General features: G+C 27.1%; 1 protein-coding gene across 2 annotated transcripts in view; it reads right to left on the bottom strand.

Annotated features, from left to right (window-relative positions):
- Positions 1 to 14,539, bottom strand: part of LOC100198482 (atrial natriuretic peptide receptor 1) — a 67,200-nt gene extending 52,661 nt beyond the window's left edge. Inside the window, exon 1 of one of the 2 annotated variants that reach the window (XM_065798239.1) lies at positions 13,610 to 14,539. In XM_065798239.1, the coding sequence (XP_065654311.1) occupies positions 13,610 to 14,114 (505 nt within the window). In that variant the 5' untranslated portion in view covers positions 14,115 to 14,539. Of the gene's footprint in view, positions 1 to 1,827; positions 1,987 to 13,609 lie in introns of those variants that run through there. The other variant, XM_065798240.1, reaches the window with a different exon arrangement.
- Between the last annotated feature and the right edge of the window lie 1,372 nt (positions 14,540 to 15,911).

The raw sequence follows: 15,911 nt of genomic DNA, 5'->3' as shown, positions 1-15,911 counted from the left end.
ACTTCTCAATCTGTTGCAAAATCTATGGTAGACAGGGAAAGCCTTTCTTATGTCAACAAAATGAACCTAAATTCAAGCCTTAATTCTTCTGATCACCTGCTATTATCCCATTCTATCATTAAACAAGGGATTGAAAACTTTACAAACATCACTGGATAAACATTACCAAAAAGATAAATATTTAGATATTCTTCAAAGCAAAATACATTTCTAATGCAGATGTTTATGGCTGGAGAAGAACGTGGGAAGAAAATGAGTCCAGAGCAAGTTCACCAGCAACTGAGGACACTGATAAAGCCAAGTGAATATGGGACAACTCAACAAATATGATCATTATTCATTTTTGTGATCTATTGCATTGAAATACAAAATTATTGGTTAATTAACCACTTTAATTAATTTCAAGGAATAGTTAGGAAGCAGCAATGACTATAGACGTTACTTTGTCTTTACCTCAACCATTAGGTAAATGATGATGACATATATGTTTCTTGTATGGAATATTCTGCTGCACCTGGAAAGAGCTGCACCAAGTGGCTAAAGAAAATACCCTCCAATATTTATCTCTTGACATTGTTTATAGGATTGATGCAACAACACCAACTAATCAAAGAGGAGATTATTCACTCTCAAAAGACAATATTGACAACGTGGAAATTCAGATTGGCAATTAATAAACTTTCTAAAAATTTTTGTTTTCTTATAATTCTTAAAAAACTGTATTTCCCACCAATATTTAATAGAAAAAACATTATTCTTGAAGTTTAATGGTTCTTTCTTTCATTGACAAAGTTAAAAAACTACTTTTTATCAAGTGTTCATGTACAATTCCATTACCAAAAATGTATTATATCAAAATATTTAATTACAGTACTAATTATTAGAGCTGTAAAGTAGCCCTAGCATAAAAATACCCTAGCATCAGTATAGATATTGCTAAGCATATCTATACTGTTGCTAGGGTATTTTTTCAGTAAAAATTTGGCAAAATAAGGCTACTTGTAGAACTCCTGTAGGTTTTTTACCATCCAAGCACATGGATTTTTTTTTCAGATATTGGAAGATGCATGTTTAAGGAAATTAAAGAACTTATACTGTTTATGACAGATCTAAGGCCAAAGTTTTTATGGGTAGTTTATCGAGGCGCGTTGAACGCAAAAAGTGACTTTAGGCAGGTTACGCCCTTTGCATGCACATGATTTTTGTTCCATATAATCAATGTATGCCTAAGTGTTTTTCAAAAACACCTAAGAAAACTACATGCAAGTAATGGCTTTAAGAGATATTAGAGCTCAAAGTTAGGGTAAAATTTCAAAATGAGTGGTTTCAGACCATGATTTCTAGATAACCAAAAATGTAAAAATGTTGAATTTTTACTTTTACTGTAGAAATCTACCCAGATAAGCAAAAAAATTAAAAAGAAATGTGTCTATCATATTCATGTTGCTAAAATTGCCCCACAAAGAAGCATTTGCACTTCTTGCGCAAATATTTTCACAAAATGGGTCAAATTTTTGGGACCAAATATCTCCAAAATAAATAGGAATTTTCGAAAAATAATTTCCCAGTGACCTACTCTCATTGTTTTTTACAAAATATATGAAAATGAGGACAATCTGAAGACATCACTTTCAGAACTTGCTTATTTTGCCTAGATTTCTCAGACAATGGCTCTTAAATGTTTTGTAATTTATAATTAGTTAATAAACAAAGGTTTCAATATCATATTTCCGCATTGATGCAGACCGGAAGTTTTACTTGAAAAACACAAATTTTTTTTAAAAAATAATTTGATAAAAGAACATAAAATAGTTGTATTTTACTTACGGTTTTGGCGTTGGAGTGTTTGCAACAGTCACTGCTTCTTGTGTTATAGTGTTATAGTGATATATTCATATATGTATATACATTGAAAACAAAATATTTGCTAATTTTTTTTTTTTTTCCTAACTTGATAACCGTAAAAGTAAAAATTAAAAAAAAAAATCATAATATTTTATAATATTATTTGTAGGCTTTTCCTCAATTACCGCAACAATCGATAAAGCTTTCTCTTTGAGAAAGTAAGTTAATAAAGAACGAGAAAAAGAATAGAAAAACGTTTATTTTCTGTACGTTCCTTTTTTTTTTTTTTTTTATTGTCAATATTTTAAATTTGTTTATTGCTTTTTATATTATAAAACAAAATTTAATTTAATTGGGAGCACATTTTAAAACAAAAAAACTAATTTCTTTTACAAAGAGGGACATTTTTGAATTGCTAATCATTTTCAATTGTAATGTTTATGATTTCGTTGTTTTGTTGTTAAACGTAAGAATATAAAAAATATAATAAAGTTTAAAATAAATTAAAATAAGTAAAGTGGTAAAATAAATTTGAAATAAAGTTGAAAGAGGCAAAACTTGGATTAAAAAAAGGTATGCTTAGGCAATTTTTTTATTACGCTATGTAAAAATTTTTTTTTTTGTCGGTAGGTCGAAGTTGCATTTTCCTAGAGAGCCTTAATACTCAGAGAGCGATATTACGTGTGATCTTTTTTGATTGAATGTTTGATTTTTATGGTTTAACTAAAAGTGAATTTCCACTCATCCATTTTTCAACGGGAACGAAATAGAGAAGGGAAAATAATCACGTGAGCATGCATAGTTTTCCTTGGGACAAATTAAAAGTTATACTACGCATACCCGCGAAACTATTTTTTCCTTTATTTTCCCGTTCCTGTAAAAAAAACGGAGGAGTGGAAACTAACCTTAACTGCGAGTGAACTAACTATTACATTTTTGTTTAATATTTGTAAAAGTTTATGAAATATGAAGTGAATGTCATAAAAATTCATGAAAAAGAACGTGCTTTAATTCTTGATAAAATGTCAATAACTGAAAGTGTTAACTATAATACATCTCAATCTCATACTATGGAATTGTTATATTACCGTAACATTATGAGCGGACGTGTATTTTAGGCACCCCTTTTAGTAAGTCCGTGATAAAGTCTTATACGAAACGAATATTGTTGAAAATAACCATACCCTAATCAAACGCTGACCCTTACCCTTAGGGTCAATCTCAGGGTTTGGCTTAGGGTTAGTTAGGGTATGGCTTTCAATAGAATAAACTTTATTTTTGGGTTCAGGCTAAGAGTATAATTTTCAATAAATGTTATGCGTAAAACGTGACATGCTTTTTACGGACATACTAAGGGGGGTGCCTGAAATACAGGTCTGCCACATTACGGCCAAGCTTATCATATTTTAGTTTTTATGCTTAGAGAAATACCTGCAAGATGAAAATAAACTTTAGCATATTATTATACTGGAAGTTCTGTTTATAGAGGTGTTTTAGAAAACGATACTAAATTACATTGAAGAAATAAGATTTAAAATTAATAGTGTTACATCTGATATAAGTGCAAATAACCAGTCAATGTAAAGATCCTTTTATATAATTTGTACTAAAAATTTTAATATTTCTAGTTTAATTAAACATCAATGTGACCCAAATTATACAATAGATTTTTTAGAGAATGTGACACATTTATAAAAGAATAAAAGAACATCCCTCTTATTTTAAAAATAAAAGAACTAAACTAAAATCTGCCATCATATTCATGCAATATAAAATTTTTTTAATACACCTCATTATTTTAGTCTTTTATGTTAAGTAGATTATAAGACAAAATCCCCTTTATTAAACAGCTATGCATTACAAGCAAAAGCATATGATTTTTTGATGATTCCCCGCATGGGATTTGACTTAACTCAGCAGTATTATCCCTCCCCCTAATAATGTCCCCGAAAACCGGATATATATATATATATATATATATATATATATATATATATATATATATATATATATATATATATATATATATATATATATATATATATATATATATATATATATATATAAATTAGTAAAAAACACTTATCTAAATTTTATCTTCTACTTTAAGTTTCACCATTGCTGGATCATCAGGAAGAGTTACTAAATCTCAAAAAAAATTCAATTTATAAATAATAATAGAAAAAAATATTTTTCAGGAAGTTATAAATTATTATAAAAAATTTTTAGTTACTATTTTTTTTTTTTTTTTTTTATATAATTTTTTAAGAGGTATTAATTTTCGTGCCTACATTTAGAAATTAAGATTTTTTATTTAATAAATTTTCTTGATTTAAATGAGTAATTATTACAAATTTTTCTCCCAAACATAGAAAACAAAGAAAAATTTGAAATAATTACTCATTTAAATCAAGAAAATTTATTAAATAAAAAATCTGAATTAATTTCTAAATGTAGGCACGAAAATGAATACCTCTTAAAAAATTATAAAAACAAACGACCAAATTAAACTATTCCCATTCCAAAGAAAATTATTTAATTATTACTTTTTGTAACTTCCCGTTAACAAAAAAAAAAATATATAGTAATTAAAAATTTTTTTATAATAATTTATAACTTCCTGAAAAATATTCTTTTCTATAAATTGAATTTTTTAGAGATTTAGTAACTCTTCCTGATGATCCAGCAATGGTGAAACTTAAAGTAGAAGATAAAAGTTAGATAAGTGTTTTTTACTAATTTATTAGTGCTCTGTTCTTTAAGAACATTGAGCACTCTATTTGTAAAATACACTAACATAATTTACATATATATATATATATATATATTTATATATATATATATATATATATATATAGATATATATATACATATACTTATTGACATATATATATATATAGATATATATATAGATATAGATATATACAGTAGGGTAAAGGAAGGTATGTTCGTGATATATGTAATTTCGTGATATTTCGCTCGGCATTTGTAGCGAACATACCTATTAGTCAAAAACATCGAAATTGCGTCAAATGGTACTCCGGGGTACTACTGTCGATTCACAAATAGTCGTTGGGTGCGTGTGATACGTCAATTGTTTACTATCAGTTTGTACATTCTTTAGCATTATTTAACGTGCGTTCAGCACATTTGTTTGGAGTACTTGTCCAACATTTTTATTTCCAGACTTGTGTTTTAAGGTAAGTAAATTATTTTTATTAAATATTAAACTAGAAAAGATGCTTGATTTAATGGTAAAACTTTTGTTTTTTTATTAACTTCCTATAACTTATGATTCCTTATCGCAGTTACACATTTTCTTAACGTTTTCACCTCAAATGAATTTACATTTTTAATCATGTTTCTTTTATTAAATATAATGACATTAAAAATTGTTTTAAGCACGATATAACTATATAGTTAAATGATAATAATATCTTTCTCTATACGAATACTTACACTTAGAGTTCCTGAAAATCTTGCTGCTTATAGGGCATCGATGGCTAACAGTCATATGATCAGTGATTTTTATTCAAAACTTGATTCATTAATGATCCAATTAGGTATTAAAGATATGCCTGGCCGCCTTTGGAATTGTGATGAAACTGGACTATCTTATGTAGTAAAGCCTAATAAAGTAGTCACTGCTATTGGTAAACGTTATGTTTATAAAAGAACTTATGCTGATCGTGGAGAAACGCATACACTTTTAGGATGTGTATGTGCCAATGGATCATGGATTCCACCTTTAATTATATTCAAAGGCGTTAGATGGAACGATAATCTTAAAGCTGATTGTTTACCAAACTGTATGGTAAAATTATCTCCAAAAGGATGGATTAATAGTGACTTATTTTTGGAATGGTTTAAATTTTTTATTGATTCTATTCCAAGTGAACGACCTGTGATATTATTCATGGATTCACATGCATCACACATTAACATGGATGTTATATTACTTGCAAAAGAAAATGAAATATATTTATTTACATTTCCAGCTCATACTAGTCATTTATTACAACCACTAGATGTAGGAATATACAAGCCACTTAAGTCAAACTGGGCCACTAGCTTAAATGACTTTATGAGGGAAAATCCTGGAGAAAAACCAAATCGGACAACTTTTCATACAATATTGAATCCAGCATTTATTAAAAGCTTTTCTAAAAAAAATATAGAAAATGCATTTAAAAAAAGTGGCATTTGCCCTTTAAATAAAAATGCCATTCCTCCAGAAGCAATAGCTCCATCTCAATTGACAAACAGAGAGATTCAAAGTACAGAAATTCAACCACACAGTAATACTGCTATACAAACATTGTTAACTATTCCATCTGTAGAGCCAACCACACCTAACCCTAATAGGCCAAAAAGGGATTCAAGTGCAAAGTGTCTGACTCCTCCTGATCAACCTATTTAATTGTTATATTATACCAGATGTTATACTTAATTAATAAAGAAAAATTTAAATATTATTGTGTATTCACGAAATTACCTAACCACTATCACGAAATTAAATATCATATCACAAAATTACCTAACTTTTCTCAATGACTTTTGAGCTTTTATAAAAACTTATCAAAGGACTTAAAATCCCAAAACTGCATAGATTCTAGTAACTTTACTCTATGTACATCAAACAATTTAAGTAATTAAGTAAAGTTACTGAAATTGACTTTGTAATTACACATCTAGTTAATTTATCACGAACATACCTTCCTTTACCCTACTGTGAATAAGTTTTAGACCAAAAATTCGCGGAGAAATCTTCTCTAATATTTAAGTTTATAGTTCTAATTTATAAACTTATTAAAACACATGTATTTCACACAAAATATAAAGCAATTACAAACTTTTTAATGTCAAACTTCATAAAAAAGTCTTAATATTTACTATGACCTCTTTTTGCCTCAATCCCAGCCAATATTCGCCGGGGAATAGATTTATACAAGTTAGTTATAAAATCCTGGGGTATGTTATGCCATTCTCTTTGAAGTACTTCAAAATATTCTTCAGCATTTCGGGGAGCATGTTCGACCTTCTTTCTGTCCAAGTAATCCCAAATATGCTCAATTATATTTAAAAGTAGGCCTGTAAATCGAGCCGAACGAGCCAAGCTTGCCAGGGCTCGGCTTGGCTCGTTTACATATTAAGAGTGTTCAGGCTCGGCTCGAGCTCGTTTCGAACATGAGATTCTTTGTTCGAGCTCGGCTCGTAAAGGATTAGTATTGTTTGGATTTGGCTCGTTTTACATGTTGCTCGAGCTCGACTGGTTTAAAACTCGAAATAATTATTGTAACTTGTTAGTTTAAAGCTCGTATAGTAAAAAAAAATTGTTCGTTAAAGGCTCGTCTGTAAATAATGCAAGTCCAAATCAACAAACAACATAAACAATCCTACAGTCTATTAAACATGCAAATAAACAACATAATTAAATAAGATCCCACAAATCTAATAGTTCAAAATAAAAGTTAAATCTAATAGTTCAATGTTCAAACTTAATGTTCAAAGTTCAAACATAATGTAAACTCTCACAAACATAATAATTCCTATTAAACACTGCACTCTAATAGTTCAAATTACATTTTCACAAATATAAGTCTTGCTCTCATTGCATTGGATTTGGACACGATAAAAAGCCTTCCTCTAATTCTCTTGAAGTTGAACCTCAAAAGTGCGCTGAAAATCTGAAATTTTACAAAATCATTGTGAAAAGAGTTTCAAAAAAAAGTTTTATATATTAACTTTTCTTTTTTGCATAATTTGTCACTAATTTTTTTTATATAAAAAAATCATTTGCAGTTACAAAGCCGCTATTAGAAATTTAGCAAATAATCATTTTAAAAACTCAAAAATTTGATAATTACTTGCTTAATGCTTACTCTAATATAATCTTTTTTGCATTTTCGCTTAGGATTTGACGGCCTGATGTGTTCCAAATAGTGACTAGACTTTTGCTCTAGTTGCGAACAATATTTAACAGACATTAATATAAAACTAACATTTTCCCAATTATAATCAAAATTAAAAAAAGCAGTAAAACAATAGTAAGTTTAAAACAAATAAAATCCATTAAAAATGGTCTAAAACATATTGGGCCTGTTGGCAAATGACAATAGTCAATAGCAGCCTCACGTAATTAAACTGTTTATAATTATCAATTATTTAGTGTAATAAGGGTTACATGGGTCATATCTCATATGGTTACACTAACACTATATTTTTATAATATACTAATATATATAATATCACAATTTTATTTATTACATATATATAATTATAATATAAATATATATATATATATATATATATATATATATATATATAATATACATATATATATATATATATATATATATATATATATATATATATATATATATATATATATATATATATATATATATATATATATATATGTATATATATATATATATATATATGTATATATATATATATATATATATATATATATATATATATATATATATATATATATATGTATATATATATATATATATATATATATATATATATATATATATATATATATATATATATATATATATATATATATATATATGTATATATATATATATATATATATATATATATATATATATATATATATATATATATATATATATATATATATATATATATATATATATATATATTCGAGTTTTAATCGAGCCTATATGAACGAGCCTATGATGTTCAAGCTCGGCTCGTTTAATAAACGAGCATAATTTTTTGTTCAAGCCCGGCTCGTTTACCATTCGCTCTTGTCGAGCCGATCACCGAGCCGTTCACGAACACGAGCCAGGATTTACAGCCCTATTCAAAACTGGACTCTGGGGAGGCCAGGTCATCAACTCCAGTACTCCTTCCTCTGCCATTTTATTTAAATAATTTTTTGCCACTCGGGAACAATATTTTGGGTCACTGTCCTGTTGCAGAATAAAATTATGACCTATTAATCTCATTCCTGATGATACAGCATGGTGCCTTAGGATAACCACATAACGTTCTCCAGTGAGTCGCCCCCTATTTTGATCAAATCACCAATTCCAGATGAAGATAAACAGCTCCAAACTTGTAAAGAGCCTATTCTGTGTTTAATAGTAGGGTTTGAACACTCGGGTTGATAGGCTTCTTCAATTCTTCTTCAAATATATTGGCGTCCTTTCGTTCCAAAAATTTCGAATTTGAACTCATCGATGTACAGAACCCGATTAAACATTTCCTGAGCTCAATCTTTGTGTTGTTTTGCATATTTAAGTTGTTTTTCTTTATTGTCACACCGTAATAATGGTTTTCGAATTGCAACACACCCTCTTAATACCAATTTAAGTAGGTGCCGTCGAATAAAAGAAGAGCTGACATTTTTCCCAGTTGCTGTGTTAATGTCTTTTGCCAGCTCGGTTGATGCTTTTTTTGTATTTCTTAAAGATAGGGTTTTTTAATATTTATTGTCATCATTTGTAAGCTCAGGAAGTCTACCACTTTTCTTTCTATCTTCAAGGGAGCCAGTTTCTCTGATTTCTGTAACAGCATTCTTCGAATATCTTGTTTTGAATGTAGTTGTTATGACACATCGTTTTAATAAATAAACAAACAAATCCCTCATGTTTCCTCATCAATTTTGTTTATTTATTCAAAATAATATATTCTTTCAATTTTTCTTATATATTATTAAACTTAAGTACGCTTTAAAAAAAAATTGCATAGGATAAAAAATTGCAAATACGTCTAGTTATACAAGTGGTCTAAGACTTATTCACAGTACTGTATATTAGTATTAAAAAAGAAGTTCTTAGAGATTTTGAATAGTTAATCAATTCAACAATAGTTATAAAAAAGAATTCTTTTATCGGTTATAAAACGTAAAACCTTTTTAAGTGTAATCTTAATGGAATAATGTAGCTAGATTAAATATTGCCTACCAATTTTTTTTTATTAGGAATGCTTAGATTGCTAATGACGTTTTGTAGCAATATCATTGGATAGTTTTTTTAAAAATGGAATGTGATTGGCAAAAATGCTACAACATAATCCTGGAGAGTTTCTCGCAGAAAAAACGTTTTTTAAAAAGCATCCAACCTATAGCTTAACGGGGAAGCAAAAGGTTAGGAAAAAAAAGAGGTACAAACAATAGAAAATTGTTTAAAACTTTGATATTTATATCTTTCTATTAAGATATTTAAAAAACGATTATTTTACCTAGATCTTGATTTTGGTTGTGATTACTTCTTGATAATTCGAAAAATTATTAAAAACTTATTCAGGTAACGTTTAATCCGCTTAGATTACAGCATTTAAAGCTTAAAAACTATATTTCAAAATTTTCTTTTTTTACCGCAGGGATACTATTTTGACTTGTCTCTGGAATAATTATACTAAAAAGACCGTCTAGTCTATTACACTTCTTGGTGTAATTACTACGCATAGAAAGAAACAATTTTAAATCTCTGAGACTGAGAGTCTTTGAAACGAAAAAACTAAAACATAAATTTAATTCATATCGTTATTCTGCAAGATGTCCCCCTTAGTGATTATTCAAATGCCTTACTGTTGTATATTTTTTATTGTGTAAACAAATTGTTGACAGGAAAGATTCGCTTAAGCTCTACAAATTCTAGATAATCAGAAGGCAATTTAATCAGAAATTATAAAACTAATTTTTCCGAACTTTTCAGTGTTGTTTACTACAAACAAAGCACCTCAAAAAGCATATACTTATCAATAAATAAAAAATTTCGATAGATCTAAATTCATTAAAAAACTTTTTATGAAATTTAAATCTATTTTTTAAGTCATTTGTGGTCCGGATATTTGACAACATGTAGTTGGCGCAAAAATGATCATATAAAGTTTGATAAATAGCAAAAGATTTGTTTGCTTTTAAAGTAGTATCTGGTACATATTAAACTTCATTACAGGTACTTAAATAGAATATTAGATAGATGAGAACCTTCTGATTTTCTAAAAAACTGTTTCAAAGAAAGATAACATTAATTTTATTAATTTGTTTGTAATTAAAGATAAAATGAAACAAGCAGTACCGTTATGCTAAGCTGCAAATGAACAAAAATCAAATGAACAATCATCTAAAATAAAGCAAATAATGGAACGTCAATTTCGGACATTTCTCTATTAGGTAAATTTTTATTTATTGAACATTAAAAATTATTTTTTTAAACTTGATTAGACCCGAGAAAAATGCAGTTAAAATAAGAATCTTCCGCAACAGTTTAGAATATCCAATTTCTACCGCTTCTCGAGTCTCATATTAAGTCAACTAAGAAGATTTTTTTAATCTTATCCTGTTTTCTTCTTATCCACAAGATTTTCAAACAAATTATTTCAAATAACTGGATAAAAATTTCATGCTATAACTGAATAAACCGGGATAGCAAAATGCTTTTTTTTTCTACTTTATAATGTGTCTTGCTTTAACTGCATTAGCAAAGGAGCGGAGTGAGCATCTCAACTTGCACCACAAGTAATCCGCACAGCAATTTTTTAAATTGTAACAGGATTATTTATTAAGTTCGTGCTGCAAAAAAAAAATTGCTCTAGAATATTCAAGCTGAAACTTTTATAATGACATTTAAGCCAGTCTCTTAGTTATACACGTAATAGATAATAGTTAGCCCGTAATTACCCTCAAAATACTATTTTTTTATATTTGGACCAAAAGTAAAATGCCAATCAAAAATTATTCCCAATAGTTCAATTTTATTCAAAATTTGTTTGTGATTTTTGATGTAGTTTAGAACAAGCGTATCCACTCCTTGGTAATTTAGCAATTTCCATATTAATTCCGTTCGTTACTACGTACCTTTGTGAGTCAAGGTTCTCAGCATTAGTGTCAATGAAAACTAAAAATTATAACTGGTTAGGTTATAATTTTTAGTTTTAAACAATATGCGTCTTATGATGTCTAAGATAATTCCTCAATTTAGTGTTTTTATTGACAAGAAACAGCAGCAAACTTTTCATTAAACAACTGCCATGCGCTAAAATTTACTTGATGCTAATAAATAAAGGTGTTTTTTTCGAAACTTTTTTTTTTTTTCTATACATTTATTTAGTTTAGAAAGTATTCGTCAGATTGCTAACAATTTGAAAGTGGTCCGAGACTACAAAAAGATTAAGAACCACTGCTTTTTCACAGCGAAAAAGGCAGAACGATCGCAGGTCAGCCTTTTCTCTCGTATAAATTTATAATTTTGTTTCAGTCAGAGTGATAGTATATATAGACTTGCAGAGGTGTACGCAGAACTTTATCATCTGTTAAACAAACATTTTGTTCGTTTGGCAATATCCAAGTTACTTTGGTTAAGTTAACTTTAACGCCTAGAGTTGCGCAACCTAATTTACAAAATAATCGAATTTTGAAGTTTTACCTTTGCGCTAAGAAAGCGCAAACGCATATTTGCCTGACGTTAAATGATAAAAATGTAATCGTAATAATATATATAAATAAATATAAATAAAAAATATATATACAAATAAATAAAATAAATAAAATATATCGGACTTCAGTCAGATAACTATATTGTTCGGAGGTTTGTTTTTATAGAAAGCTAAGATTAATGCCAATAAAAAATACAAACGAAACTCCCCGAAAAAAAAGTTGCTATGAACGAAAGACTATTGCGTTTAAATTAATTTATAGTTTTTCAATTATGACACTTTTGGAAAAATATCAAAAAATATAAACAAAATTTACATTCGGTTTTAAAAAATTTATAGAAAAAAAATATATATATAAAAAGTTTGCATCGTCTTGCTTGTAACCAGGGTGTTGGTTGTTACCTTCAAAAATATTACATTTTGTATATAGTTATTTGTTCTAATGTTAACTACTAACTTTTATATTTTGCTAATCTTCGTTGCGTGTTTTTTTTTTATTTTATTACTTTTATGAAAATAATAGAGATTTAATAATTGTTTGTTTTTTTCAAATTTTTAACAATTTTATCATGCTTTAGTTGACTCAAGTCATGCTTAAGTCGACTTAAAATATAATACTGTTTGAATATCAAACAGTTTTGTTTATTGTTTTCAAATAAAAGGAACATTATTTGTACATGTATACAAAGGGATTATCAATATGTAATTAGTAATTAATTTAAATTTGTTTGTTTATAATCTTCCGTAGCTGATAAGTTATGTCATAAGCTTATTGAAGATAATATACAAATAAATTATCTAAAATACTTTTTTCCCTCTATATATTCGGAATGTAAGAAGGAGAACCTTCACAAAAATCTTTTATTAACGCCACACACATACATATATATACATATATTTATGTATATATATATGAATATATGTATATATATATATGTATACATATATATATATATATATATATATATATATATATATATATATATATATATATATATATATATATATATATATATATATATATTTATGTATATGTATGTATATTTATGTATATGTATATGTATGTGTATGTAGTATGTATGTGTATGTATATGTATGTGTATGTATATGTATATTTATGTATATATATATATATATATATATATATATATATATATATATATACATATATTTATGTATATATATATGAATATATGTATATATATATGTATACATATATATATATATATATATATATATATATATATATATATATATATATATATATATATATATATATATATATATATATATATATATATATATATATATAAGAAACAAATAAAAGCAATATTGTACGTACGTTTTCCTGGGGAAATGATTGCAATTTGATCCCATTTATATTTCTGCATCAACTTAACAAATATCTTCCCCGATTGACTATAATCACCAATAGTTCGAACGAAATGTGTGTAGACTGAAGATTCTGACAAATACGAAGCACCACACCCGTAAGAAACTACGGGTATGTTATAATGGGAACCTAAAAACGCCCCCAATTTGCACCCATCGCTACAAGCAGGTCCAATTATCGCGTTGACTTTATTTATATTTATCAAATCGATTATAGAGCTCAGAGATACTCTATCGTTGCATTGACAGTCCTTCCACTCAAAGTCAACATGATAACCCGGTAATAGATAAGGGTCACTATTAATTTTATTAACAGCTATTGTAATACCAGATGCAAAGCGGCGTGCAACCGGCCAATTACCATCCCAAGGAAGGGCAGCTCCTAATAGTATTTTTTCCAACATAAAGCTGTTCTGGATTTGTACGAAAGTTAGAACTATCAAAAACAGGAACATATTTTTATTAATAATATTTTAGTTGAACTATAAAATATTTAATAAATTAATTGTTAAAAAGATGTTGCTTTTTTTAAAATTAAAATAGATTTTTACATAGCATTCCGCTCAGCCCTAAAAATCGCACTCTATACACCTAATACTTCTTTGCTCAAAAAAATTGTTTGAATTTCGTGCTAAAAAAATAACATTACGATAATTTGATTCAAAACAACACTTAAACACAAAACTAAAGAAAGAAATGAATGATTGCACTTAAACATAACTAAAACATATGAAAGAAATGAATGATTGCACTTCAAGATAATAATTTTCTAACAGCTTATTGAATAACTACTTATGCTTTTTTACGTAGTTCAAGAACAAAGTTTCTTTCAATAAAAACCAATGCATTCTTCATTGACTTTTTCGCCGAGTTGTGAAGCCTAAACATTTCGTTAAATTAACCATTTAATATATTAATTACATTATTTAAACTCCGATATCTAATAAAACTGACGTGAAAAATCCAAAAAGTTTAAAAGATATTCTTCTAAAACATAAAAAGTAAATAAAATTTTAAAACGACGCTTTTATATTTTAAAATATTTTATACCCGAATTCCTTCATATTTTTCTTCGTTCAAAGTTACATTTTTACAAATATACCTTTCTTAAAGAAATCAGAGAAATATTTGAGCTGTCAATTTTAATGTGCAAACAGATTACGATTCCTTTTTATTTATTTGACACTTTAAGCAAACTCATGTTTTAAACTGCAAACAAAAACCCTTCATTTAAATATTATTTAATGCTTTGTTTTAACTTTATTTAATAACTAATTACTTATAGGTGAAAAAGCTCTAAAACACTAGATTTCCTATTTGAACTTTGTTAAAGATCTTCAATGACTTTTTGGTTGTCTACGGTAAAAATCCATACATCCATAATTTATAAATAGTTTTAAAAAGTCACTTTTTCTATTACAAAGTTACTCATAGAATTTTTGAACTTGTTTGCATGAAGAAAAGTGGAAGAAAAAAAATCTACTTCAATTTGTTAACACGAGTGAGGTATCGATTTATTTTATTAGCTAAACAAACACCTACATTGTTTCCCGCCTTTTATTATATATTACAGATGTATTTTTTGGTAAAAAAAAGTATATGCAAATTTGATGCTAATTAAAAAGGAATGACGGCGTTCGACAAATCATTACACCATTCAAAACAACAAACCATATAAAACAAAATCACATCGAATTAATACACTATCGAGTCGAGATGCCACGTGACGTCTCAACCAACTTGTAATTATTTGATCTAAATAGGACTACAATACAAAAAGCAACATTGTTAGAAAACAAACCTGGCGAAAAGAAGCGAAGTCCTAAGTAGAAAAGTATTGAACCTAAATAATTTTCATGCTTATTTTAAAACGAATTAAAATTAAGATAACCAAAATGAATAGGTTTTAGTTAATAAATTTATTTGTTATTATTATTATTATTATTATTATTATTATTTGATTTTATATTCTCTATAAATAAAGGTTTTTAATCTAATAAAAAATTTTTTGTAGAAAATTTAAACTTTGAGATTTTATGTTTTATAACATGTTTTTAAAACATTATTTTTCGTCAATTTCCTAAAAATTACTCTCGAAGTCCCATAAAAAAAAATTTTCAAATTTTAAAGTATTTTTTAAAAAAATGTACTCTTAATCATAATTTGTGCAATTTTTAGTAAATTTTATTTGACGTAACTATAGATAACAAAACACTTACATCAGAATGAAATCGTTTAGAAAACATTAACAA

Source organism: Hydra vulgaris, chromosome 05, assembly GCF_038396675.1.
Source record: "Hydra vulgaris chromosome 05, alternate assembly HydraT2T_AEP".
Lineage (NCBI taxonomy): Eukaryota > Metazoa > Cnidaria > Hydrozoa > Anthoathecata > Hydridae > Hydra > Hydra vulgaris.
This window is presented reverse-complemented; position numbering and strand designations above follow the sequence as displayed.